The sequence below is a fragment of the Zalophus californianus genome, chromosome 2 (assembly GCF_009762305.2).
Source record: "Zalophus californianus isolate mZalCal1 chromosome 2, mZalCal1.pri.v2, whole genome shotgun sequence".
Taxonomy (NCBI): domain Eukaryota; kingdom Metazoa; phylum Chordata; class Mammalia; order Carnivora; family Otariidae; genus Zalophus; species Zalophus californianus.
In genome coordinates this window covers 97,899,504-97,927,114 of record NC_045596.1, presented here as the reverse complement: position 1 = coordinate 97,927,114, position 27,611 = coordinate 97,899,504, and the positions used below count along the sequence as shown (strand labels likewise).

Below are 27,611 nucleotides of genomic sequence, written 5' to 3'. Positions count from 1 at the left end.
CTATCTCGGCTTCATATTTTGTTTCTTTCTCTCTTTAAATATCTTTTATTTTGCTAAATCATTTGAAAATAAGTTACAGATCTCAAGACACTATTGACAAATCCTTTTAGCATGCATCATCTAAGAACGTGTATATTATAAAATCAAATAGCATTATCATACACAGGAAAACATTATTAATTCAATATCATCTGTTGTATAGTCCATATTTACATTTCCCCATTTGTTCCATAATTGTGGCAAATTATAATATCCGAAGATAGCCACCACAATTTCTCTCTCTTCTAGAACTTTGTCACTCCCCTGTAAAGAGGTGGAATCTAATTCTCCCTTTGAATGTGGGTAGGCTTTTGTGACGCAGAAATGATGCTGGGACTTCTGAATCCAAAGCAGTTCTCCTTCTGCTTTGCTTGCTGTGACACTGGATGGAGCCCCAAAGCCCTGTGATTGGCCTGAGGCCATCCTGATGTGAGGAATCGCTCAGAAGCCTGTGGGTACAGATCACATAAAAAGCCCTGGGACTGATGCCCTGCCAGCTCCCTGCTGCTGCAGTGGTCTAGTGTCCTAGTTCCAGTTCTCATCTTACTGCACCCTCAAGAGACACCCGAGGCCAGAGTCACCCAGTCTAGCCCTTCCTGAATTCTGACCTACTAAAACCATAAGAGATGATAGAAGGATTAATTTTTTTTAAGACATTGTGTTTTGGGTTATTATGTTACCCAGTAATAACACCTAGAAAAATGACTTTTATTTAAAAAAAAATTCACGATCCAGTGAAGACTTAAGCAATCTACAGATTTAATACCATCTCTATCAAAATACCAACATTTTTCACAGAACTAGAACAAATCATCCTAAAATTTGCATGGAGCCACAGAAGACTCTGAAGAGCCAAAGGAATCTTGAAAAAGAAAAACAAAGCTGGAGGTATCACAATTCCAGATTTCAAGCTGCAAAGTTGTAGAAATCAAAACAGTATGGTGCTGGCACAAAAATGGACATATATCTCAGTAGAACAGTAGAGAAAACCCAGAAACAAACCCACAATCATATGGTCAATTAATCTATGACAAAAGAGGAAAGCATATGCAATGTGGAAAAGACAGCCTCTTCAAAAATGGTGTTGGGAAAACTGGACAGCTACATGTAAAAGAATGAAGCTGGACTACTCTCTTTCACCATACACAAAAATAAACTCAAGATGGATTAAAGACCTAAATGTGTGATGTGAAACCATAAAAATCCTGGAAGAGAGCACAGACAGTAACCTCTTTGACATTGGCCACAGCAACATTTTTCTAGATATGTCTTCTGAAGCAAGGGAAACAAAACCAAAAATGAACTGTTGGGACTATGTCAAAATAAACAGCTTCTGCACAACAAAGGAAACCATTAACAAAACTAAAAGACAAACTCCTGAACAGAAGAAGATATTTGCAAATGGTATCTCTGATAAAGGGTTAGTATCCAAAATATATAAAGAACTTATGCAAATTACCACCCAAAAAATAAATAATTCAATTAAAAAATGGGTAGAAGACATGAATAGATACTTCTCCAAAGAAGATATCCAGATGGCCAACACTTATGTAAAGATGTTCAACATCGTTAATCATCAAGGAAATGCAGATTAAAACTACTATGAGATATCACCTTATACTTATTAGAATGGCTAAAGTTGAAAAGTCAAGAAATAACAAGCATTGGTGAGGATGTGGAGTAAAAGGAACCCTTGTACGCTGTTGGTAGGAATGTAAATTGGTGCAGCCACTGTGGAAACCGGTATGGAGGTTCCTCAAAAAATTAAAAATAGAAGTACCATATGATTCCATAGTTCCACTATTAGATATTTACCCAAAGAAAGTGAAAACACTAATTTGGAAAGATATATGCACCCCTATGTTTACTGCCACATTATTTACAATAGCCAAGATATGGAAGCAACCTAAATGTCCATCAATAGATGAATGGATAAGGAAGATGTTGTATATAAATGCAACGGAATATTACACAGCCATAAAAAAGGATGAGATTGTGCCATTTGAGACAGCATGGGTGGTCCTAGAACATTTTATACTAAGTGAAGTAAGTCAGACTGAGAAAAACAAATACCATATGATTCTACTCATATGTGGAATCTAAAAAAAGAAAATGAATAAAGAAAAAGCAGAATTAGATCTGTAAATCAGAGAACAAACTGATGGTTGCCAGAGTGGGGGAGGGTTGGGTTGGGCACAATAGGTGAAGGGGAGTGAGAGATACAGGCTTCTAGATATGGAATGAATAAGTGACAGGAATAAAAGGCACAGCCTAAGAAATATAGTCAATGATTCTGTAATAGCAGTGTATCAGGATAGATGGTAGCTACAGTTGTGGTGAACATAGCATAAAGTCAAATAAACTTGTCAAATCTCTAAATTGCACACTGAAAATAATGTAACATTGTTTTTCAGCTGTATTCAAAAAAGAAAGTATTGTCAAGAATACAAAAAGGTATTTTTTAAAGTTTTTTTTAAACTATGGTAACAAGTAACATGAATTCTACCCTGTTAGCAAATCTTAAATGTACATTACAGTATCGTTAACTACATACACACTGCTGTAGAGCAGATCTCTAGAACTTTTTCATCTTGCATGACTGGAGCTCTATACCCACTGAACAGCAACTCCCCATTTCCTCCTCCCTAATCCCTGGCAACCACCACTATGCTTTGTTTCCAGGAGTTTGGCTACTTTATTTTATTTTAAAGATTTTATTTGTTTATTTGAGAGACAGAGAGGGTAAGAGAGAGAGCCTGAGACGGGAGAGGGCCAGAGGGAGAAGCAGACTCCCTGCTGAGCTGGGAGCCTGATGTGGGACTCGATTCCAGGACTCCAGGATCATGACCTGAGCTGAAGGCAGTCGCTTAACCAACTGAGCCACCCAGGCGCCCCTCCTTTCTTTTTAAAGATGGATAATAATATTCCATTGTACACGTATACCACATTTTCTTTATTCATGCATCTGTCAATAGACATTTAAGTTATTTCTACTTCTTGGCCATTGTGAATAATGCTGCCCTGAACATAGGAGAGCAAATATCTCTTCAAGATCCTATTTTCAATTCTTTTGGACAAATACCCAGAAACTGGATTGCTGGATCATAGGCTAGTTCTATTTTTAATTTTTGAGGAAATACTATACTGTTTTCCATAGCAGCTGCACCATTTTAAATTCTTGCATTAGGGACCACTTTGCACAACCACTAGGATGTATGAGAACACCTGTTTTTCCACAACCTTGTTAACATAATTTATCAATATTTTGAATTTTGGTCAATATGGTAGATAAGAAATAATATCTCAATATATTTAACCTTGCATTTTTCTTCCCATGAATGAAACTGAGCATCTTTTCATAAATGACTTTCAAAAAGAATCTGTCTAGATGCTATGTTGGAGACCATTCTGCCCAGTAACGCAAACTCTCTTGAGTCAATTCTGTGATTCTGTGATTAGGTACTTTACTGGCAACCAGATTTCTGTTCAGGTTCAAAGGATAGTACATATGTAGGCATTGTAAATTAATCCAGTGTCATTTATTGAAAACTCTTTGCCCCAAATTTTGCAGTATATTGTGGTTATAAAACAGAATAAGACATAATGTCTTATATCAAGGAATGCACAGACTTTTGGATGAGAAAGATAACTGATTATAGGGCTGTCGGCAAGTTATGTTAGGGTTATGCCTGGGTGGTATGCGAATACAGAGAAGAAACTGGAGAGTGGTGGGAAGTCTTCTATAAAAAGATGATATATGAACTCAGATTTGCTGGAAAGAATCAACTTGAACCCAGTAGTGTTCTTTAAGGCACAGAATGAGACAATAGGTCCTATTTAGGGAAACTGGGTGGAGTGAAAGATGTATATATGATTTTTGAAAGAAGGGGAAACTATCAAAGGATTAAACAAGGAATAACATAATATTCATTTCTTTAACTTAATACCAATTTTTTAAAAATTTCTTAATATCCATTCCAATGACTTGAGAATTTATCATATATCTGTTTTTCTTAACTGTGGAAATCAAAAGGACTTAACCATACTTTCTTGTAGTATTTTAAATCTCACAGTGGCAAGTGATTATATAACACCATAGTTAGTCATGAAGTACATTACTGATAGAAAAATAGGGCTGATATGGAGGATAGCAAATAAATGAAATAAAATAATTTGGCTTTACAAGTTTAAAAGTCTTATCAATTTATAAGTAACATCAACAAGATAAAAAGTGATTCTTTTATTATTATTTTTTTCTTTGTAGTTCTTGAAACGTACATTCAACATTTTCCCTTGACTATAAGTGCTTATTAAAGCTTTTTACAAAAACACTTTTTTTGTCTTAGATTTTTTTAATTGTATAAATTTCAGGTGTTTAGCTTTATAATTCGATATCTGCACACACTACAAAGTTATTACCACCACAAATCTAGTTACCATCCATCACCTTACAGTTGACCCCCTTTGCCCATTTCACCCACACCTGAACCTCCTTTTCCTCTGGTAACCACTAGTCTGTTCTCTGTATCTATGAATATATTTTTATTTTTTATTTTTTTGTTTATTCATTTATTTTTCTTAAATTCCACATTTGAGTGAAATCACATGGTATTCGTTTTTCTCTGACTTATTTTGCTTAGCATAATATCCTCAAAATCCATCCATGTTGTCGCAAATGGCAAGATTTCATTCTTTTTTATGGCCAAGTAGTATTCTATTATATAAATGTACCACATCTCTTTTATCCATTCATCTGTTGCTGGACACTTAGGTTGTTTTGATATCTTAGCTATTGGATACAATGCAATGAACAAAGGGTGCATATGTCTTTTCAAACTAGTGTTTTTGTATTCTTGAGATAAATACCCAGAAGTAGAATAGCTGGGTCATATGGTAGTGTTATTCTTAATCTTTACAGGAATCTCCATACTGGTTTTCCATACTGGCTGCATCAATTTATAATCTCACCAACAGTGCATAGGGCTCCCTTTTCTCTACATCCTTTCTAACATGTGTTATTTCTTGTCCATTTGATGACAGATATTCTAACAGGGGCTAGGTGATATCTTACTGTGGTTTTGATTTGCATTTCTCTAATATTGGTAGCATCTTTCCATGTGCCTGTTGGCCTGTGCCTGTATGTCTTCTTTGGAGAAATGTCTTAGTCCCTGAGGAGAGTCCCTGCTGTCCTGCCTTTCCAGTGGATGCTTTAAGGTTTGTAAATGGGTCTCCTTTATCTATCATCTATGTGCTTTACAAATTGGGTGTTTGGGGCTGTTTCTGGGTCAAGTAAGTTTGCTCACAAGCCTTTTAAGAGCAGGTTTTCCATTCTCCATAGTTTTGTAATTTTCTTGAACGTAATTCCCATTGATTTTCAAAGCCTGTTTTTGGGGGGCTTGTTTCTCCTGTGCAGGATCTAAGGGTTGGAATGCCTGATGTGGAGCTTTGGAGCTTTGATCTGTCACTCCTCAGGGAAAAAGTTCTGCACCTTTCATATCCCTCTTGATTGTGACTTGCTGTGGCTGGTGTGTGTTTGTATTCCCTCAAGAATCCATGTCTCTGCTTCTGTTTACCCTCTTGATGCTACTCTTTTATCCTCTGTTGTTGAGGCTCTGTTCATTCTATTTTTCGATCCCTTTCAGAAGGAATTATTCTATATGTAGTTGCAGATTTGTCATGTCCATGGGAGGAGATGAGTTCAGGATCTTGCTATGCCAACATCTTGAACTCAGCTCCCCAAAGCACTTGTTTGTTTGTTTGTTTTTTACTCAGCAGGGAGATGGGTTCCTTTTTCCTAGAAAATGGCTGGAAATTTTAAACCATTCACACATTTTTTTCGGTACCAGGTAACTGAGTCACATTGAGAGTAATGTGCATCACATTAAGGCCAATTTAACCAAGAATGCAGAAGCAGCATATTGGTAGAACCACTGAACTCAGAGTCAAGAAAATCAGATTCTTGATGTAGCGTTCAGTGATTCATTAGCTGCGTATAAACCCAGCTACATCAAAAACTAATGATGTACTATACAGTGGCTAACTGAACATAATAAAAAATAAAAGTTAAAAAAATGCATATTTAATAGTAAGTAAAAAAAATAAAACCTCCTAAATATATATATATATTTATATATATAAAATGCCCATGCTACTGGAAAAAAGAAGAAAATCAAGTTTTTCAACAGAATACTACAGGAATGATCTTAAGCCTAAAATTAGTGATTGAATAGATAAACTTTGTGGCTCTTTTCAGCTTTAATTATCCACTGTTCCATGTCAGGCTAATTCATCACTTGTGAAAACCTACCACCATTAAGGGTCAGTTAAAAATTTCCCAGATCATGAATCTCATTTACTTGCAAGTAGAGAATCTTCTAGAATGTAGTTTTATTAAAACCAGTCTTGTTATTATTCGTATTTGGATATACCATGAGTCAAGTGATGCTCCTAAGACATAACTATTCATGCATTAAGTCAATCATTTAAAAAAAATTAGTGACCTCTTATTATATTCGAGAGACTGATCTAGACACAGTAGGAGCACAAAAATGAAACACACATATAGATCATTCCTGCAAGAATGTTTCCTTATATAGAAAAAAAGATATAAACTCAAATAATCATGTGGTGAGGTAGGTGTTAGGTGACATATGAGACTTACAGATAGAGAACAAGTAGAACTGAGTAAATATTAATGCTATCCCTGATAGGTCATAAATAATATAACATAAATAATGTTTTTAACAGCTGAATGTATTCTACTCTGGGGAAACATAATTTGCTTTACCAGTACCCTATACCCCTTTTTTGGTCAATTAAGTTCATTTATTTATGAAAATTTTTTTTTCTTAGTGGAAGCAAAAAACAAGCAGCACTAGGAGAGAAGGAATATATAGTCTGTAGTAGAAGAGACATTCAGACAAAGGAGAAGCATTTGTGTGTTCATATTAAAGTATGAAGGCAAGATCAAGATTAGTAATTCTAATTTTTATGGACCCTAGAATTGCCTTAGACTCAGAAGAACACTTCAGGTCCCATGGGCCCTGATTGTTCAGCTTTCTGCAGACAGCACACCCATTACTTGAGGTAACCTGAGTGAGTCTCTCATCCTCATAACCAGAGGAATTCAACAAAAACAAGTCTCTGTAAAGAAGAGCCCATTACATATAATAGTGCGTAATTCAGTCCCAGCCAACTCATGAAATAGGTTCTACTCATGCTTTTGATTTGAGAACTATCTTACCAGCACCCAGATTTCCTTTCCTTTTAGATTCATTGTCTTTTTTTTTTTTTTTTTTGTATCAGGTCATTAGAAAAGTCCATTTCTCTTTCTTAATATATGTTAAATACAAATTAGGTACAAGGCCTCACATTTAAACATGGGAATGGTTTTGGAGATGAAGGACATATTCTCTACCACAAGTAAACAGACTCATAGCAAACCCACAATTACAGTGTAAGGTAATAAGAACTTTGAGAGAGTCTGCAGAGGATGCTATGGGAACACAAGGCAGGGCCAGAGTAGAGGAAATTTCCTAAGGAAGGTGATCTCTAAGCTAAGCTTTAAAAGATAAACAGTAGTTACCTCTACTTTAAACTCCAGTTCAAGTTAGGGTTCTCTGGTCCCTAAGAAAAACATTTATTCTCATTGCTTTTTAAAAACTACTGCAGATTTGAGTTCATTTTCAATTCTGATACCTTGATCTTAGGTCCATGATTTCTGTAGCAGCTTTTGGTAATCTTTGATCAACATTATTTCTCCATTTTCTTCCTTTGTAGTATTTCCCAAATCTGGCTGACCATAAGAATCAACTAAAGCTCATGATAAGTAGTCAGGTCCCCCAAACTGTTTCCTGGAGATTCTGATGCATTAAAGTTTGGATTTTTTTTTAAATCAAGTGTCTCAGGTAATACTCATTATTAGGCATGTTCAGGAATCATTTTTCTACTATCCAAATTTGTTATTATTATCATTTATTTAATTTTTAATAATGGGTTTTCGGTTACCCTTACAATTTTTTGCAAGATTAGTGAATAAGAAAGGAAAGAAACAAAATTTTCCATTAGGAAAAAAAGTTGCTCCCTTTTAGATGAGTTTTATAGATAAGGACACATAAACCTAAATTATAGTTTTAAATATATTTTTCAATGTGGGTTAATTTTTGTATATACAGCTATCTTGTGTGAATTTTGTTTTACTTTCATTGTAATCCATTCAAATGTGTTATTCCCAGTTTAAGATACTCATTCTTTTTGCATCCATGCTTATGATTTTTCTTTAATTAGAGGAACACAATGTAGATTTAGCTTTTTTTAGGGATTTGGGTAGGAGGGTATAGAGGGTATAGTGGATGGATGCTATGTCAAATTGAGAAACACAGAGACAAAAAGTACTTAATAAAATATGGGCATATAGGGATTATCTGCTGTTTGTATGGGATGTATAATAGTTTGATGAAGGAAGTATAATTTTGCTATGCTGTCAGGGTTTTGCTCCATATGCATTCCAAGCAAGTGTGGTAAGAGCATGAATCTCATGACTCTTTTGGTTTAATAAGTGAAGCAAGCACTGACTTTATTATCAGGTATGTTAAAGGGAGGCCAAGTGTCCCACAGACATCAATTGTTAATGACTCAATACCTAGCATCTGTTTATTGAATAAGAGCATAAGCAAAGACTCAGAACAATTTGTAATTAGAAATAAGAACACTGGAGCAGGAAGGTGATATCTTTTTTCAGAGCCATACAAGGTAATATGGCTCCCACAAGAACAATCATATCTAATCCAGAACTATCCCATTTGTCACACTAGTTAGGTATTTTTGTATCTTCTTAAGATAGGTGGAACTGGAATTTCACGTTACAATGGACAGTATACTCTTACTAGTTCCTTTTGTATAACTCCATCTGTCATAGATTTATAGGCTTCTCTTTGTTGAGGGCAGTGTAGTCATTGTCAATGAATTTTTTTTGTCATCTTCCTAAGTTTCAGTTTTTAATATCCTTCTACATAGTATCTTATAGGTATGTAAAGTAAGTAGACTCATTTTTGAAGGGTATACGAAGGTACTTGTAGCACTGTGAATTGATCAGGAATATTTGTGTCTGGGTATATTATATGTTTGTGTAGAAATTTTGTGCTTGTGTGTCTGTAGATAACAGTGACTCCAGGATAATTCCAGTGGCTCTCTCCTCTGGTATATCTGTAAAGTCACTCTCATTACCCTCCTGAATCACTCAAAAAACACTTCAGGATCTATTACTTGGCCCGATGGGCTCCAAAACCTGATTCAGTACACAGAGAGCTCCCATTTCTTAGTGGCAAAATGAAATTAGCAAAGACCATTAAATTAACAAATAAGAACAGAGAGCCATTTATTAGTTTAAAATGGGAAATTGTAAATTATGGAGGAACTGAAATACTAGAATATGTACAATTAGAGGGGATCTTCTCCTGGTAGGCAGGTTACATGGGAAGTATTCACCAATTGAAAGATCTATAAAATTGCACTGCAAATTACTGTTCTAGTGAGTATAAGTTCTTATGATCAACATATTCTTTTCCTATAGGAAAGTGAACTATAATCAAGAAATCATGGGGTGAGTATAGAAACAGACACACACAAAAAAGAAAAGAATTCTTAATTTCTTCGTGGTCCTAGGGTCAGATAGCCTGGTGGGCCCACCTCCCAACTGTACCTAAACTTCAAAGTCAATATATTAACCAAAATCTCTGTATCCAACCCACATCAGAGGGGTCTAGGCCTGTGATATTGGAAATATCATATGGAGAAGGCTGAGGTTTTCTCTCTTTTAGACAGTGCTAATATATTTTTATCTGCATTAAATTTATTTGATTGGCATTTTTTTCTTTAGTAATAAAAAATACTTTGGTAACAGTAGAACATTTCAAACTAGAGCGTTATTCTAGTTAGCTTTGCTGTCATCTATTCTAATTGAACTCTGAGAGGTACTCTGTTGCAGCTACCTCTCACCCCGATACTGGTAAAACTTACTGTAGCACCTTGATATTATGTTGACATATGGGCAGGAAACTTTTAAAATACATTACTTGAAGTCCTGTTTATATTTACATTTTCAACTCAAGTGTATTTGAATATATTTAAGAGATATAGGTATGTTTCCAATACACATATACCTTTTTGTATGTTGGAAAACTCATTCAGCATTCTCAGAAAATGGCACTTCTAATCAAGGACTGGGGTATTACTTAAGCTTATAATGGCTACCATTCAAATTCACTGTAATTAAATTTCATATCTTTCCTGCAGCTAATATCTACTTTGATTCCATCAAGGTTTTTCTCATTCTCATTCTGACCTAAAAAAGAGAGCCATCTGCCAAATTAGTAGCATGCCTCACTGCACCTGGACCTCTCTTAATTTTAACACAAGCTTTACCCAAACATGTAATTTTGGGATGGAGAATTCATGGGAAACAGGTCACTCCTCCTCACTCTTCTCCCAAGGCAGCATCACGAACTAATGATAGCAGTTTTCCCTTGGGTGAGACTTGGGCTGAGTCTTAGAAGTGGACTTCTCAACCAGAAATCTCCAGGTGACTACAGTTGCTTTTTGGCGTGGCAGATGAAATTAATTTGGATTCCTTCCCTATCTTATGATATCTGACAAGGATCTGTCAATTTTGAATTTCAGCATTTATCTGAAAGTAATTGTCTACTGAAAGTTTTCTGAATCAGGAAAGCACAAGTTTACTGGAAAAGTTTTTTTCTCCCCTTTATTCCCTGTGGATCTTCTCATCAAGACAAACAAAATTGCCAAATATTATCTGTAAAGGCCTGAAAAGTAGCAAGATTTGCTAAACATTTAAAGCATTTGCTCAGCTTATTTAGCTCAAATTTGTATCCATGACTCATAGAAGCTTTACTACAAGATTTTTATTTAATTAAGAAAATAATCTGGGGGGGGTTGCCTGGGTGGCTTAGTTGGTTAAGCATCTGCCTTCGGCTCAGGTCATGATCCCAGGGTCCTGGGATCGAGCCCCTCATTGGGCTCCCTTCTCAGCGGAGAGTCTGTTTCTCCCTCTCCCTCTGCCCCTCCCCCCTGCTTGTGTGCGTGCACACTCTGTCAAATAAAATAGAATAATTATTAAAAAAGAAAATAATTTGGTTTTGAAATAGTGAAAAACATTTCTTATAAATCTATTGTATATGAATGATCTAATATTGAATTTCTTCCATGTTAAATGAAACTAATATCTAGGAAGTTCTGAAATTATAATACCACTTAGGAATTTCTTAAGCACCAAAGCAACTACTGGTTAAAAGAATCAAATAGGGGGCACCTCGGTGGCTCAGTCAGTTAAGTGGCCGACTCTTGATTTTGGCTCAGGTCATGATGTCAGGGTTGTGAGATCAAGCCTCGAGTTGGGCTCTGTGCTGGGCGTGGAGTCTGCTTAAGATTCTCTCCCTCTCTCCCTTTGCCCTCCAGCCCCCCGGCCCCGGCTCACGCACACTCTCTCTCTAAGAAAAAAAAAGAATCAAATAGATGATTACCTGTTCATAGTCCTATTGCTCTACAATGAAAGGAAATATAAAACATCAGAATTTTATACTTTGCAGACTAAAGGGTCTTAAAATTATTGGTGAAAATGTTAACATATTAAGAATATTTTAACTTAGTCTTTAGTTCATAGTCAAGTATTGGTTTAACTCTTTTACCTGTGTATTACTGGCTGAATTGACAAAAGAGAGAGAGAAGAAGAAAGCCATAAGAGATGATTCCAAAGATGCTTCCATTTGTAAAGAATAGGTATGTTAGAAAAATCAGATTATTTCTGATGTATAAATCAGAATTATTTATATTTTTGGGGTATGAAGACTGATAAACTTCCAAAAGGCAAAATGGCATACTACCTGAAATCATCTCAATTTTTCGATACACATGCTGATTTTTCCCAAAGATGAGTTACCCTAACTTCTAATATCATTTTGTAGAAGTCGAGAAATAAATATAGTCATTAAATACAAGAAGATGAAAAATACCTGTAATTTTATTTGTAAGACCTGTAAAATTAGGATCCAGAGTGGGGCTTTTCAAATTTATTCTCTTTATTTCTATCTTCTTCAACTTTCATGCTAATAGACTTTTTTTCATATTTGGAAAATTACAACTTTTTCATCTTGAATATTGCTAATGCCAGGGGCAAACCCATACATCTGATAAATAAACCTAATTTTATTTTTTGTTAGTGATATTCAGAAGGGAAATAAAAATCCCTTCTTTTCCTTATGCACCTTACTTCAATTAGTTCGTCTTTGTCTACACAACTTTATAATACTCGCCTCAGGCAGATATCTGTGCAAAAGGTTCATTGTGGAGCTGGCACACAAGTATTAAGAAGTGATGGAAGAAGAGCAGAAGCCAATTAAACAGGCTGATCTGCCCAGCCTGAGACCTAGCAAGACAAGATCTCACATAAATGTATCCAAAATGACAATATTTGCTTATCTAATTTCTCTTCCATTTTGCTTATATCTTTACTTTAAATAGGAAGGGGAAAAAAAGAATAATAGTGTCAGTGGTCACCTAAATGAGAAAACTAGTCCACAGTGGGAATAGGAGAGTTTTACAGGTGAAAAATCTTGTTCTCTGGAAAAATGTCTATTCGTGTCTTCTGCCCATTTTTAATTGGATTATTCATTTTTTGGGTGTTGAATTTTATAAATTCTTTATATAAAGAAGACAAAGATGGCTAACAGACACATGAAGAGATGCTCATCATCACTTATCAGGGAAAATACAAAACAAAACTACATGATGAGCTATCACCTCACACCTGTCAGAATGGCTACAATCAACAAAACAAGAAACAACAGGTGTTGGTGAGGATGTGGAGAATGGAGAACCCACTTGCACTGTTGATGGGATGCAAACAGAGTGGGTACAGCCACCCTGGAAAACAGTATGGAGATTCCTTAAAAAATTAAAAATAAAACTACCCTATGATCCAGCAATTATACTACTAGGTATTTGCCCAAAGAATATAAAAATACTAATTCAAAGGGATACATGCACCACAATGTTTATGGCAGCATTTTCTACAATAGCCAAATTATGGAAAGAGCCCAAATGTCCATTGACTGATGAATGGATAAAGAAGAGGTGGTAGACAATAGCCAAACTATGGAAAGAGCCAAGATGTCCATCGACAGATGAATGGATAAAGAAGATATGGTATATATATATATATATATATATATATATATATATATATATATATCCAATGGAATATTATGCAGCCATCAAAAGGAATGAAATCTTGCCATTTGCAATGACATGGATGGAACTGGAGGGTATTATGCTGAGTGAAATAAGTCAATCAGAGAAAGACATGTATCATATGTTCTCACTGATATGAGGAATTCTTAATCTCAGGAAACAAACTGAGGGTTGCTGGAGTGGTGGGGGGTGGGAGGGATGGGGTGGCTGGGTGATAGACATTGGGGAGGGTATGTGCTATGGTGAGCGCTGTGAATTGTGTAAGACTGTTGAATCACAGACCTGTACCTCTGAAACAAATAATACATTAGATGTTAAAAAAAAAAAGAAGATAGTAGGAAGGGTAAAATGAAGGGGGGGGGAATCGGAGGAGGAGACAAACAATGAGAGATTATGGACTCTGAGAAACAGACTGAGGGTTCTAGAGGGGAGGGGGTGTGGGGATGGGTTAGCTTGGTGGTGGGTATTAAAGAGGGCATGTATTGAATGGAGCACTGGGTGTTATACGCAAACAATGAGTCATGGAACACTACATCCAAAACTAATGATGTAATGTATGGTGATTAACATAACATAATAAAATTTAAAAAAAAGGAAAGGTGGTAGATATATATAATGGAATACTACTCAGCCATAAAAAGAATGAAGTCTTGCCATTTGCAATGATGTAGATGGAGCTAAAGAGTATTATACTAAGTGAAATAAGTCAGTCAGAGAAAGACAAATACCATATGATTTCACTCATATGTGGAATTTAAGAAACAAAACAGATGAACAAATGAAAACAAAAGAGAGAGAGGCAACCCAAGAAACAGACTCTTAACTATAGAGAACAAACTGATGGTTACCGGAGGGGAGGTGGGCATCGTTGATGAGCATCAGGTGTTGAGGGGAAGTGCTGAATCACTATATTGTACATCTGAAACTAACAGTATGCTCTATGTTAACTGGAATTCAGATAAAAACTTCAAAAAGATCTTGTTCTCATAAAAACAAGAAATCTCTGAATTCTGAACACTTTTCAATGCAAAGGAGGTTCTGGAGCACTTTCTTGGCTTTCCATAAGTTCCTCATGTCGCTGCTCCTTGTAGAATGAGTTTGCCCTCATCTCCAGATGTGGTTCCATTGAATTTTTTTCTGTTTTGGAGCTAAAACTTCATATTGAATTGGCTGACACTACCCAAACTCTGGCCTTTTTGTCAGGGTAATTTTCAGCCACCCTGTCATTTTTCATCATTTTTTTCTTTTGGAGAATAACTCAAAGTACTTACTGGATTGAGAACCACAGTGAAGAAAAGTTCACCTCCTTGGATACTCTTGTCCAGCTCTTTAGGACCTCCTGGATATTCTTTGTAGAAAATTGTGTGAGTGAAAAGCCCACAGGTTTGTCTTGGAAGAACCTGAAGGAAGAATAAACAAGTAAGGAAAAAGTTCTTTCAACCATTAATTTGTTGAAACTTGGGTTTTTTTTTTTTTTCCCATGGAAGCTGATGCATAAGCTGGTGTCATTATTCAACTCTTAACTAAGACCCAGAAAATCCTTCACACTCTGGGAAAGCAAGAATGACATCAGTAAAGAAAGAATACTGAAGAAAGTTGAAGAAATATTTTAAAACTAAGATAGACTTTGAATTATTTTAGCCACTTATCTATTTTAAATCTCCAAATCAGTACTGCTGCTATGAAGCCTAGTATGTTCCAGCATCTTAAGAAATAAAAAAAAGTGAAAATGAGACTTTAAAAATATTGGAATTGTCTACCCTGTAATCTAGTAGGCAAAAATTTTAAGGATGATACTTTCTGCCAAATTCTACACATGCACTAGAAAATGAAGTCAATTATTGACTTAATGTGATTCTTAAGAAATGACGGTATTATGCTGAGTGAAATAAGTCAATCAGAGAAACACAATTATCATATGGTTTCACTCATATGTGGAATATAAGAAACAGAGGACTGCGGGGAAAGGGAGGGAAAACAGAATGGGAAGTCATCTGAGAGGGAGAGAAACCACGAGAGACTCTTAACTACAGGAAACAAACTGAGGGTTGCTGGAGGGGAGGTGGATGGGGGCATGGCGGGATGGGGTAACTAGGTGATGGGCATTAAGAAGGGCACGGGATGTGATGAGCACGGGGTGTTATATGCAACTGATAAATTAGCTCTACATCTGAGACTAATGATGTACTATAAATTGGCTAATTGAGGGGCACGTGGGTTCCTCAGATGGTTAAGCGTCTGCCTTCGGCTTGGGTCATGGTCCCAGGGTCCCAGGGAGCCTGCTTCTCCCTCTCCCTCTCCCTCTCCCCCTGCTTGTCCTCACTCTGTCTCTCTCTCTCTCAAATGAATAAATAAAATATTAAAAAAATAAATTGGCTAATTGAATTTAAATTAAAAAAAAGAATGAGATTTTAAATTCGAACAAATATTTGAGACACAAACCATAGTGTCTTCTCCAGTATGGAAGGACTACTGCCCCAAATTTTAAGTCTGAAGCCTGCCAGTTCCAAAAGTTAAAAAGAGATTATGGCTTTTGATTATTAATTTTTATAAACTGTCATAAACAAAATGATAAAACATCATTTAGGAAAAAAACTTATTTTCATCCTTTGTATATGAAAGCCATTATTTGTTTCACTTATACACATTCATGATAAGGGTATGTTTTTCAAATTCTTACAGGTAAAATAACAGTGCAATTATAAAAGAAAGTGTGAATTAGTGCTGTGCAGGATGGTACAATCTTTAGCTAAATCTTATATGACTTCATAATGACCTGTGTTTCTCACTGTATACTTAAAGTAGTAGACAATTAATGAATATACTTTGGAGAGCTACAAGCTTACAGAATCTTAAATATACAAGTCTTCTGCTTATTGTCCTCAGTAAATTGATCTTCATTTTTTTCTGTCTTTATTCTTAGAGCACATTTGGCTCAGTAAGTGCTTTCAAAATATTACCTATGTAGGACTTTTCATGCTTTGCAACCTTCTGCAAATATACTAGTTCTTTTTCTTTAGTTTTTGTATCATAATAAATTTCAATCTAGTTTCTTACAAAAAGCACAATTCTTAGCTCAATCAGTATATCATACATTGCTGTGTAAATTGAAACTTTATATATCCTATTTGTTTTTGTAAATTGGTCAAATATCCTTGGGAGCTCCTCTATCTTGGTGAAATAGTTAAAAGAACTTCAATTTATTGCCAAGTATTAGCTCTGGTGATGTTTATGTTTAAAAGTACTACACATTCTGCAAAATCAATGGCAAACAAGAACCCAGTGCAAAGATATTCTAACTGAATTAAACATATTCCCTAGCAATTCATGAAAATATCACTTTCCTGGAAATCAAAGCTTTATACAGCATTTACTCATTTTTTTTTAAACAACTACATAAGTCCATGTGGGAGAACACAAAGATATATTCTTTCTACTCTCGAAGAATTTAAGGTATATCAGAATAAAGAGAAACGCCCCAAAGCTAAATAATGAAATGCCCACGTGATCAAATGCTAGGTTAGTTTTACATTTTAAAAGTGCATAATTCTGAATCACTTTTGGGATTCAGTTTGAATATCTTGCTTGAAAAACTATGGAAACATAAAGAGCTGTCTTTGAGACTTAATTGCCTTGCTGATCCTATGCAAAATGGAGAGAGAAAAGAAATTTGAGTTTTGTCTATTTCTCAAATTATTTGAGTTTGAACACTGAGAAGAGGAAGTGCAAGGGCTTTACCCTGCAACTCTGGGAAGGATTGCACTGCTGAGAGGATAAGAGATACCACGAGCCCTAGGATGATCAACGGGCCGCCACGGGAGCCTGAGGGGATACTTAGAATGTGACAGGGTCATATTCCATTGTCTTGCTCACTGAGCTCAATGCTACAGACACTGAACATTTTCCTTGAAATAGCTCTCTTGTGTTAGAGAAGGAATGAGAGAGGGTTTGTTTGTTTGTTTGTTTGTTTTGGTACTTTGCTATGGACTGCCCTGTAGAATTGGTTCTGGGAGTGTAACACTATCAAATTCAAACTTTGAGACATTGAGGAGACTATGGAAACCTTGCTGACAGTAACTGGGAGACGGTTAAGAAAGCCTAACCAACAAAAATCTTGACCAATGGGACCTGAAGCCAATATCCTGTACCTAAGACCTAAACCTGGAGCCGCTGTCAACAAATGCTTCTAGAAGCCACCAGTAAAGACCACCTAGGAGGCTGGCAGCATGACTAATGGGAATCTTTATCAATGGACACCTCCATTAGAAACAGAAAGTAGATAATCAGGATCTGTAGTCTAATTGCTTAGAGGGCTCTGGCTTTCTCCGGAAAGTCACATTTAGCAACCAGGGGTTAGGTCAGAGAGTCCTGGTTTTTCCTTAATTTCTTACTGAATGAACACCGAATTTGTGTAGCAGACAAAGCACTAGGACTGGAAACCCAGAGATTCTAGTTAGGGCACAAACACCTTGAAATATAGTAGGCTTTTATATTCTTAGTGGAGTTATAAGATAATCTGTTACAGGAATTCACAGGACAGTGGGCCTGAGTTAGCTGCTCAGCTGTTATACACCAAGGTGCTTTACATTAAATTACAGGATATGGGCTTGATATTGAGGAATAAAGGGAAGAAGAGTAGGTAGAGAGTGGTCAGAAAGTCTTTCAAGGTAGAAAAAATGACAAAGACATGGACACAGCAATGCTGTTTTAGAACTTTTGGGCTGGAGTGAGTCTGTATTAGTTACAGGAAAACAGAAGATAGAAAGGTAGATTTAATCTAAACTGTTTTCAGATACCTGAAGAGCAAGTTAAGGGGTGTGGAGATAATTGGAAGTATCAAGGTTAGGAAGGCCCAGATGAAGGCAGTGTTTTAAAAAGAATGAAAGGTTGGCACTGTATAGTGCCAGCTATAGTTTTAAGCTATAAACAAAGTAGGAACCAGCAGCACAGTTCACACATGAAGTCAAGGCAGTGAATTAGGCTGTGGGAAACTAAGGGAAATAAAAATGTATTGTAAAGGAGTTACTGATGGAATGTAGAGACTGGAAGTTGGAGGGCAGTGGCCAGCATGATGTTGGAATTGCAGAACTGAATTAGGAATAGCAGGATCAACAATAGCTGGCTTGAAGAGAAGTAATGAGTTTCATTTAAGGCCTTTGGAATTTGATTTGTGAATATTAAAAAAAAAAGTTTCCTTCGTCTCATAAAACAAAATGTGGGTGTGATTTTTTATTTTCATTCTCTTCCTCGGAGGGCATATTGGCTCTTGTGGTCTTAATTTGCACCTCTAGTTGGATGACTCCAAGCCATGTTCTCTCTCTTTTATTGCATAATCAACTGCCTGCTGAGCACTTCCCACTTGGACATTCTCATCCAAGAGCCCACAAAGCAAATATAGAGGGTTTCCATGGATTGCTACAAAACTGGAGCCATAGGGACACTTCCATCAAAACAGGAAATCTGTGAGAGCCTTTATTACCTGTAAGATTCGTGCATTTATAATACAGGTAAACTATGTTTTCAGGAGAAACGAAAAATGAACATATCCCATGGGACACAGCCAAGCAAATTTTCTGGCAGTCCAGCCAGAAACAGAAACAAAAGAGGACAACATTTAATAAAGTCCTTAGAGACTTACACTCACTATTCTACTAAGACAGCATATGATTTAGAAATGGCAGGAAAGTATTGAATACTCTTGAATTATAACCCAGGTCTCCTAAACTCTCTCTGGTCAAAAGGCTTGCAGCTTGAGGCATAGCGAGTTTATTTTCAGTAAAGAAGAAGGGCAGACTGGGCTGAAATAGAGCCATTATGTCCCCATCTAGCATTTACAACAGTTTTTATTGAGGAAAAAGTCAAGATGCAAGTTGATCCAAATTAAATGTCATTATCCATTCTGTAATTTTTGCAGACATTAGAAAACTGTGAAAAGAAGTCAGTTATGCCTAATTCTAGAGAGTAGGCATCTGGTCAAACGTAGTCTGACAGAGAGTTCCAGTGCCTCACCACACAGTGTTCTGTGTGGTATTTCTTCCCAGGATGAGTCTAAATCAGGAAGCCACTTCCTAACTTCATCAGCACTCTTTGGATTTTCTAGTTTGGGAAAAAAGTAGGATTTAGTTCCTTTGGGAGGTCACACAAAGTATTAGGTAATAACATATCTTGACGGTATGCATGTGTCACCAGTGTAAAAAATAAAAAAACAAAAACACAAAATAGGGAAGCTTTAGAAAGAATTTGACAAGGGATGTAAATGACTTAATTAACATCATCTGTTACATTCGTACTCTATATTATGATCTGTTAGTGATTATGCAGGACTTCATGTATAGTTTCTTGTTGTAAGTAGTCAAGTTTTTTGTTTGTTTGCTTGGTCTGACATGGTAAAGAGAAGAACAGTTTGACTTGTAAAAGAGCAGCATGGTTAATATAGAGAGAGTTGGTTTTCATTTTACATACTAAGTAACTTTTTGAAGAGATAATGGCTTCTGTAAATTATCTGCAAGTCAGATATATTATTTCCTTAGTATTTTAACATCAGTTCCTGGTTAATAGAAGTAGTGTCAGTAAAAAAAATAAAAAAATAAATAAAGCATTTTATATTCAAAGAATTGTAAAGAAGTGACTTTAATTAAAACATCCTTTGCTTAGATATGATAAATATACTTCCTGCAGCAGGAAGCTTTTCCTATAGTTAAGTGCTCAACATTTTGCTCTTCTCTTTTGTTCTTTCTTCAAATGACGAATGTAAATCTGGAAGAATTAGTTGTACCCTATGCATACCGGAGGAAGCTCACCATGATGTTTTTGTGAATGAAGCCCCTCCGATATCTAGCTGGTTTCAGATGTGGATATTCTTCAGTGCTGGTGATTCTAATATTCCAAACCTTCTTCCAGGCCTCATAAAGTTGAACGTGTACAGGGTAGACACCCGAATGGTGAGGGGCCACTGCGTAGCCCATGTCGGTAGGGATGCCATGCTCCTAAGACCAAGCAAATGTTAATTAGAATGTGGGAACATTTATCTTGATCCTATTTTTACCCCAGGATTCTCAAATGTACTATAAATGAATTTGTTTAAATCCATCATTACTTAATTGTATTGTAAAATTAAGGTGACAAATATTATGACCTCTGGTGTCATGAAGCCTGGTAATCATTCCACCAGTCTTGATGTTAATACATTTGTGTTTAAGAGGGGGTGGAACAGGACTAATGATTTTAATGAATAACTTGAAAGAGTCTGCATTTAGTGCATCTTGTCATAGCCACCCATTCTTCTATTCTCACAATTTTAATAAATTAAATGACAAGCACTTGCAACAAACAACGCTCAGCACTCCCCACAAAAATAAGACCAACATTTATTAGAGGGATAGAACGCATTCCAAGTTCCCTAGACCTGCTAACAGGATTTTATTTTGCCTGTTGCCCAGGTTCTACCAAACTTGCCACATTTCTGCTGGTCCCTCAGCATGTGGGCCAGTAATAGACTATTTTCCCTGCCTTGGAGGAAGCACACACCTGCAATGAGAAAATGTATTAAATCTTACAGAGCAATTTTCTTCGAAGTTGAAGTCCTGGTTATAGTAAAAGCAGAAGGTACTGAAAAAGCCAAATAATCTGGAAATTTAGTTGGTTTGAAGGCAAGATTTTATATGTAAAATGAGTCCAGTTAAAAAAATAGTTTTAAAATCACACATACAACACATATGTACATGCCACATATCTTCTATTCAGTTGGCCCTGACCAGGTCAGAAAATTCCAAAAATAAATTTATTGTCATTGTTCTTCTTCATTTGAGTTGGTCCCTTAATACACAGAGGAATCTTTTGGCATAGAAGGAAATTGCATAGGTGTAAAAGATGAAACACGTCTTTTATAAAAAGAATACCCATGGCTTCAGCAGTAGAAGTGTAGTTTTTCTCCTGAAAAATAGTTTATTTTTCTGTCTGTATTTTCAATGGCTTTATAGTCTTCAAAAGTTCCACCCAAATAGGCCTCCTTTGAATTAGTCATGGCTTTTCTTCGTGCCAAAGAACAATTTCACATACAGAGAACCATAGTATCAGGCCACTAAATATATTGAATTGTAGAAGTACGCTCCAAATGGATATGGAAAAAGAAGCTAGCTTTGTTTGGTTAGTTTGTATGGTTAGCTTTTTTTTTTTTTCCCAACTTATAGAATAACAGGAGGTGAAGGAAGTACATGAAGCCTGTGAAAGAAAGAAAATGGGTTGCCAATGGTTTGTTATTCCTTAAGTATCTGTCTGACTCCTTCACTCAGCATAAAAGACCCTCAACATTTGGTCCCAAGCCTGTCTACACAGCCTTATCTCCTACCAGCATTCATCCACCCCACCCCCAATTTCTGATGATTCCCTTCAAGTCTTTGCTGTACACTGTGTGCGCTGTCCCCCTTAAGTGGAATGCCCCTTGCCCCTTATCTTGTAAATTCTCTTCATCATTTAAGAGTGCGTTCAGTCAGATGTACTGGAATTGCTGAAAAGGGGAGCTGCCGCATTTGTGCGGTGAGAAAGAGAATGAGTGGTATTAGAGTGGGGTGGCCTATGCCTGTGTTTCTGAAGGGTGACAGAGAAAGTTTCGTGTTCTTCATTGTATTTGCATCTTTGTAGAAATGGCCATATTAGAATTGCTATTATATCATTTAGAATTTTGCTAAAAACTGAGTTGAAATATCTCACTGCATTTCTTTTACTGGTTTTTCGAAACTCAAACTAAAGCAAATTTTTTCAACTAAAAATAATTCACCAATCCATACTTTGTGTTAGAAAAGGTCAGTGAAGTGCTCATCTAAATTGGTTTAAACATAGGGGTGCAGTGATCATGGACCAGATGAAAGAAAATGAATTTTAATCATTGAAATTTAAAGAACAAAAAATTAACAGTTATAGGTTAACAGTTTCTTAAGACGCAAGGATGAAATTCACAATGATAGGAACTGTATTATTAAATCAAATATCTCCAGATCTGTAAGAAATTATGCTGAACTCAAGGTGGTTTTCAATGCCCATAAGTGGTTGGCTCTGTGTGCAGGAGGCCCATGTAAGAAAAGGATGGTCCTGCACAGCAGGGACACTTTCCTTCTTTTGGAATATTCCCAAATATTTGGGGACCAATGTATGCACAATTTTGTTTTTATTTCCAGCTTTTGACACGGAAGAAATACTGAGGCTTCTTCATCTCCTCTTTTGTGTGCTGGTGCTGTGTCACAGTGGTAGGAAACTCCACTTCTGGAGTCAGATATATCTGGCCATTTCACTCTCCCGTTTTCTACCTGTGTGGCCTTTGGCAAATTATTTATTTTTTAATTTATTTTTATTTTTAAGATTTTATTTATTTGACAGAGAGAGACACAGCGATCGATTTATTTATTTATTTATTTATTTATTTTTAAAGATTTTATTTATTTATTTGACCCGAGAGAGACAGCGAGAGAGGGAACACAAGCAGGGGGAGTGGGAGAGGGAGAAGCAGGCTTCCCGCGGAGCAGGGAGCCCGACGCGGGGCTCGATCCCAGGACCCTGGGATCATAACCTGAGCCGAAGGCAGACACCTAATGACTGAGCCACCCAGGCATCCCTGGCAAATGATTTATGACCTCTAAGCCTCATGTCCTGTTCTCTAAAATGCTAGTCATAGAGTACTTGTCTTGAAGGGGTTCAGAGTAAATTAAATAATATTACACAGGGAGAGCATTTAGTGCATGATACACATTTAATGTATGTTGCTAATTGTTGTCATTACTGCCCTGCCTCCATTATTTTTTTTTAATAAGCTATGATCCTACTACTCAACTATAATGTGGATATTATGAAACCACTGGGCCATCTTTTTATCAGTAAAAGAGCTATTAGACCCTCTTTTCTGCTTTCACTGTAGATTTTGGGATTCTCTCATGTGAGGATTCTGTGACATCTATCTTAAATTCTCTTCCTGTGCCTGCTTCCCTCCTGATCTGTCCAAATAGTCTCAACCAGCGCCATGTGGCTCCAGCCTATAAATCATTGAGAGTTAGTTAGTAGGAAATCTTTTAAAAGAGCTTTAGTTAAAGGCAACATAAAATGGCCCCCAAATTTGCATTCAATACCAGAAAGAACACTGGAAATGTTCTTGCACAGAAAAGTTTGGGCCAAGATGTAGGTAGTGTGTTTGGGAAGGCAGATGATCAGGTTTTAGAGGGTTTAGCCACAATGCTTAATTCTTGACTGATTATTCTCTTCCAAATCTTTTAATTTGAAATTAAGCACATATTATTTTGTTATCTGGGGCCAAAAGTCTAAAGTACTAGACATGTTAGTTTAAAAAGTTAATTCTCCTTCTTCATTAATTCTTGAAAGTAGCATCTTAGTTCCAGGAACCCGTAATCCATATCAAGATTTTCCTAGTGGAGGACATGGACCAAAAAGGCTGGGAATATGGCTATGTTATTATAAAATGTAAGTCAGATACTTAGAACAAAGTGGGATTAATGAGTCTCACAACTGAACTCTTCATTCCCACCTCTCAACTCTACCAGATTTGCTCTTCCTCCAGGGTTCCTCCATGTCATTAAATGACACTATCAGCCATCAGCCAACTCGTGGCTATGTAGGAAAAGTTAGATTTTTGTTCTTGACACCTCTTTCCTCATTCTGTCCTGAATCCAGGCTATTCTCATGGCCTATCAGTGCTATCTCCAGTATGTATCTTAAATCTATCCACTTTTCTCCAGTTCGGTCATCACCATTACCTGGCCTCATCTACCATTTTATTCCATGGGCTTGTAGCACAGGCTCCTAACTCGTCTACCCATTTCCTCTCCTGCTACATCCATCCATTTTCTACATAGCAGCCAAAGTAATATTTAAAAGACAAATATGATCCTATAACTTTCTGTTTAAAATCTATCCTTGATTTCTCCTTGCATTTATGATAAAATACAAAATTCTTAGGATAGTTCCAAGCCTTGCATGATATGACCCTTGCTTCTCTCTCTAGTCTCATTTTACACTGTCCTCCACCCTTCACTGTATTTCAGTCACGTTAATCTTTTCCTGAAATCCACCAAGTGCTTTCCTACCTTAGCATCCTCCTATATATTGTTTTCTCAGACTGGAATGTCCCTACTCCAACTCTTCCCATGGATAAATGTGATAACTCTTTTTGATAATTTATTTTGTCATATCTACAAAGAAGACTTTACCGACAAGTTCTGATCTAAATTAAGTCTGTACTAAGACTTCTCTTATAGCCTTCATTTCTTTTTCATAGTACACGGCACGATTTGCAAGTGAATATTGTTCTGTATAATTATTTCTTAATGTCTGTCTTCCTCACTAAACAATAGACTCTGCAATTCTGGGTTCTGTTTCATCCACTGCTATAAGCCCAGTATCTTGCCAATAGCAAACACTCAATAAATATTAGTGAGTAAGTTTGTGAACTGATTCTGACCACCTCCCTCTTATGCTAACTTTCTCACTGATCTCAGTTAAACTCTCAGTTCACCCACAGACATATGGGTAACTCACAGGGAAATTTAATACTTATATAAGTAATATTTGAAAACACTTTTGAGGCTGTAATTAAAAATTATTATTCAGGTGCAAGACAGGCATATTTATTTATTATTATGAACTTATATATTTAAATTATATATAGAATAAAAATGATACGATTTTCATAAATTATGCATTTAAATACTTCCAAATAGATGTGAAGATAATACATTTTTATCAAGCAAAAAGTGATGCTATATTCTTTAGAAAAATTCCCCAAAAAAACTAAAAGAAAAAAAGAGAAAAAAATTGGTATTCAGGTATTTGAGCAACACTGAAGAATCATTGTTTATTAGAATCTTTGATAATATTTACTTAAATTCTTGCTAGTATAAGAATGGTTTTTACCTTTTTAAATTTGAGTATAGTTTACACATGATGTTACATCACTTGCAGGTGTACAACTTAGTGATTTGACAAGTTTATACATTATGGTATGTTCACCACAAGTGTAGCTACTATCTGTCCCATTACATCACTATTATAATATCATTGACCCTATTTCTTATGCTCTGCTTTATATTTCTGACTTAATCCTTCCATAACTGCAGGTCTGTATCTCCCACTCTCCATCACCCATTTTTCCCCAACCCCCTTTGGCAACCATCAGTTTATTCTCTGTATTTAAAGTTCTGATTCTGCTCTTTGTTTGTTTATTCTCTGTCTTTTTTAAGATTCTATTTATCAGTGGAATCATATGGTATTTGTCTCTCTCAGTCTGACTTATCTTGCTGAGCATAATAGAATAGTACTTTTTAAATTTTTTAAAATATTTTTCTCTGTTTCAATCTTTATAAATAGAACCTTTTAAATTTCCATTCATGACTTAGACTTGTTGCCCATTTCCGTATTTCTCAGATTTAGCAAGTTTAAAAACCAATATAATTAGAAAACCCCAGAATGATAGGTAACCAAATAGACATTCTATACTCTATAGTGGAAAAAAAATCTAAGACTTCATTACAACATAGTTTGGAAAAACTTGTGTTTCTCTGCAGTTCGTTTTGGTTAGAATGTCCCACTTCCTCAGTGTACAGACTTTCATTCTTTGGTTAACTCTACCATAGTACTGAAAATTTGCATTTACAATTTACATGGGTTCATGATAAAGTTTCTGTATGTTTACATTTGGTAGTATGTTTTAGAGCTGTTTCTAGAAAAAAAATTGTTTTGCTTTGCTTTTTAAAGTAGCTTCCTTAAAAGCTATTGCTTTTCACATAGAAAAGAATAAATTTTCCCAGATGATAGGAGCATATTTTGAAAAATAAAATTAGAACCTTTTAACCTAAAAGACATATGAGTGCATGAATATACATGTGCACACACACAATATATATGAAGAAAATGATTTATGAAACTAGGCCCTTAAATTTGAGGAGCATTTTAATGTTTCTAAAGACAATTTGTTTTCCTAAAGTGAAACTAATGGGCCACACAGGAATATGAGCTGATGGGAGCCCATGGGGCCTCTAGTATCTGGAGGAGTCCTGTAGCAGTTGCCGTGACTGGGGGAAAGAAAGAAACGGCAGTGAAGGTAGCCCAACATATGCCGAATTATCATCCCAATGAAGCTGACTTTCTTCTTCACTTAGAACAAAACCAGGCAAGTCAGGATTTATCTTTAGGTTAGGGAATTAAGGTTTGGAACTGAATGCTAACATTGTCAATATTAAAATATGTTCCTGTGACAAATGATGATATCTCTGGTATGGTTTGAAATAAAAGATCCTGAGAGAAGTAATTACCTTAGTATAAAAATCTGGTTTTTATTGTTTTTTTCAGTTGTGCAAGTAGTCACTAATATTCGGATTTAAAATTCTGTGCTTCTTTGATATAATCTGTGTGGCTTTAGAAGTGGTTTTATATTCAGGTGCTAAATATAAATGCAGCGTCTTTAATCCATGATCAAATCTTAAGCTAACATGTGTAATTTTCCACCTATAAATTTAAGGAAGTAATAACCTCCTAAAATGTGATTGACACATTTACACAAATTTGGTTAATATTTATAGGTTTTTGGCCAGTAGATTTATTTCTCTTTTTTTTTTTAACATGGTAATATTTAATTCATCATATAAATTTGTTTGCTGGTTGGTATGTGAAAAGTTTGCTGTGATGATCATGTTGTTTTTAATATATTTGGTTTAAGAGTTTAAATTCATCCTCTGTTGGAAGCTATTGCATAATAAAGAGTTTGGCTGGTTTTCATCATCCCCGGTTCCTGGAAGATAAGCCTGAAATCCTCAGATATTCTTGAGTGATAGGAATGTCTTTGTTATTGATGGTGGGCCCCTGATACCATAACTGAGTCATGCTAACAAGATGACTCAGAATGTGGTTTGGCCATGCCAGAAAGGCGACCCATGTAACTAGAGAGGTGGGGCTTTGAGCCGGGTGATATTGGCCTAACTTCCAGGTAGGGGAGGAGAATTGGAGATTGAGTTCAATCCCATGACCAGTGATTCAATCAATCATGCCTATGAAATGAAACCCCAATAAAAACTCTGGACACCAAGACCTAGGTGAGCTTCCCTGGTTGGTGATTTTCTTATGGGTCCAGAAACCCCAGGAAGGTGATATTCTTTGTCTCACAGTTTGGATCTAAAAGAAGCATGCCTACAGTAACAGAAGTCTTTGGATTAAAGTGTTAAAGGTGTTAATAATGAAATTTTGTGAAATAGAATGACATTATAGTAACTCATAGAACAGAAGTATGACCTTACTACTCTGAAGTTACTCAGCTC

The 27,611-nt window shown here is 36.0% G+C and overlaps 1 protein-coding gene across 2 annotated transcripts in view; it reads right to left on the bottom strand.

Annotated features, from left to right (window-relative positions):
• The window catches only part of NDST3 (N-deacetylase and N-sulfotransferase 3), a 177,576-nt gene that overhangs the window by 72,905 nt on the left and 77,060 nt on the right, over positions 1 to 27,611 (bottom strand). For both annotated transcript variants that reach the window (XM_027597405.1, XM_027597406.1), the window contains exons 5-6: positions 20,103 to 20,288; positions 14,574 to 14,702 (exon numbers count right to left, since the gene is read on the bottom strand). In XM_027597405.1, the coding sequence (XP_027453206.1) occupies positions 14,574 to 14,702; positions 20,103 to 20,288 (315 nt within the window). The remainder of the gene's footprint in view (positions 1 to 14,573; positions 14,703 to 20,102; positions 20,289 to 27,611) is intronic.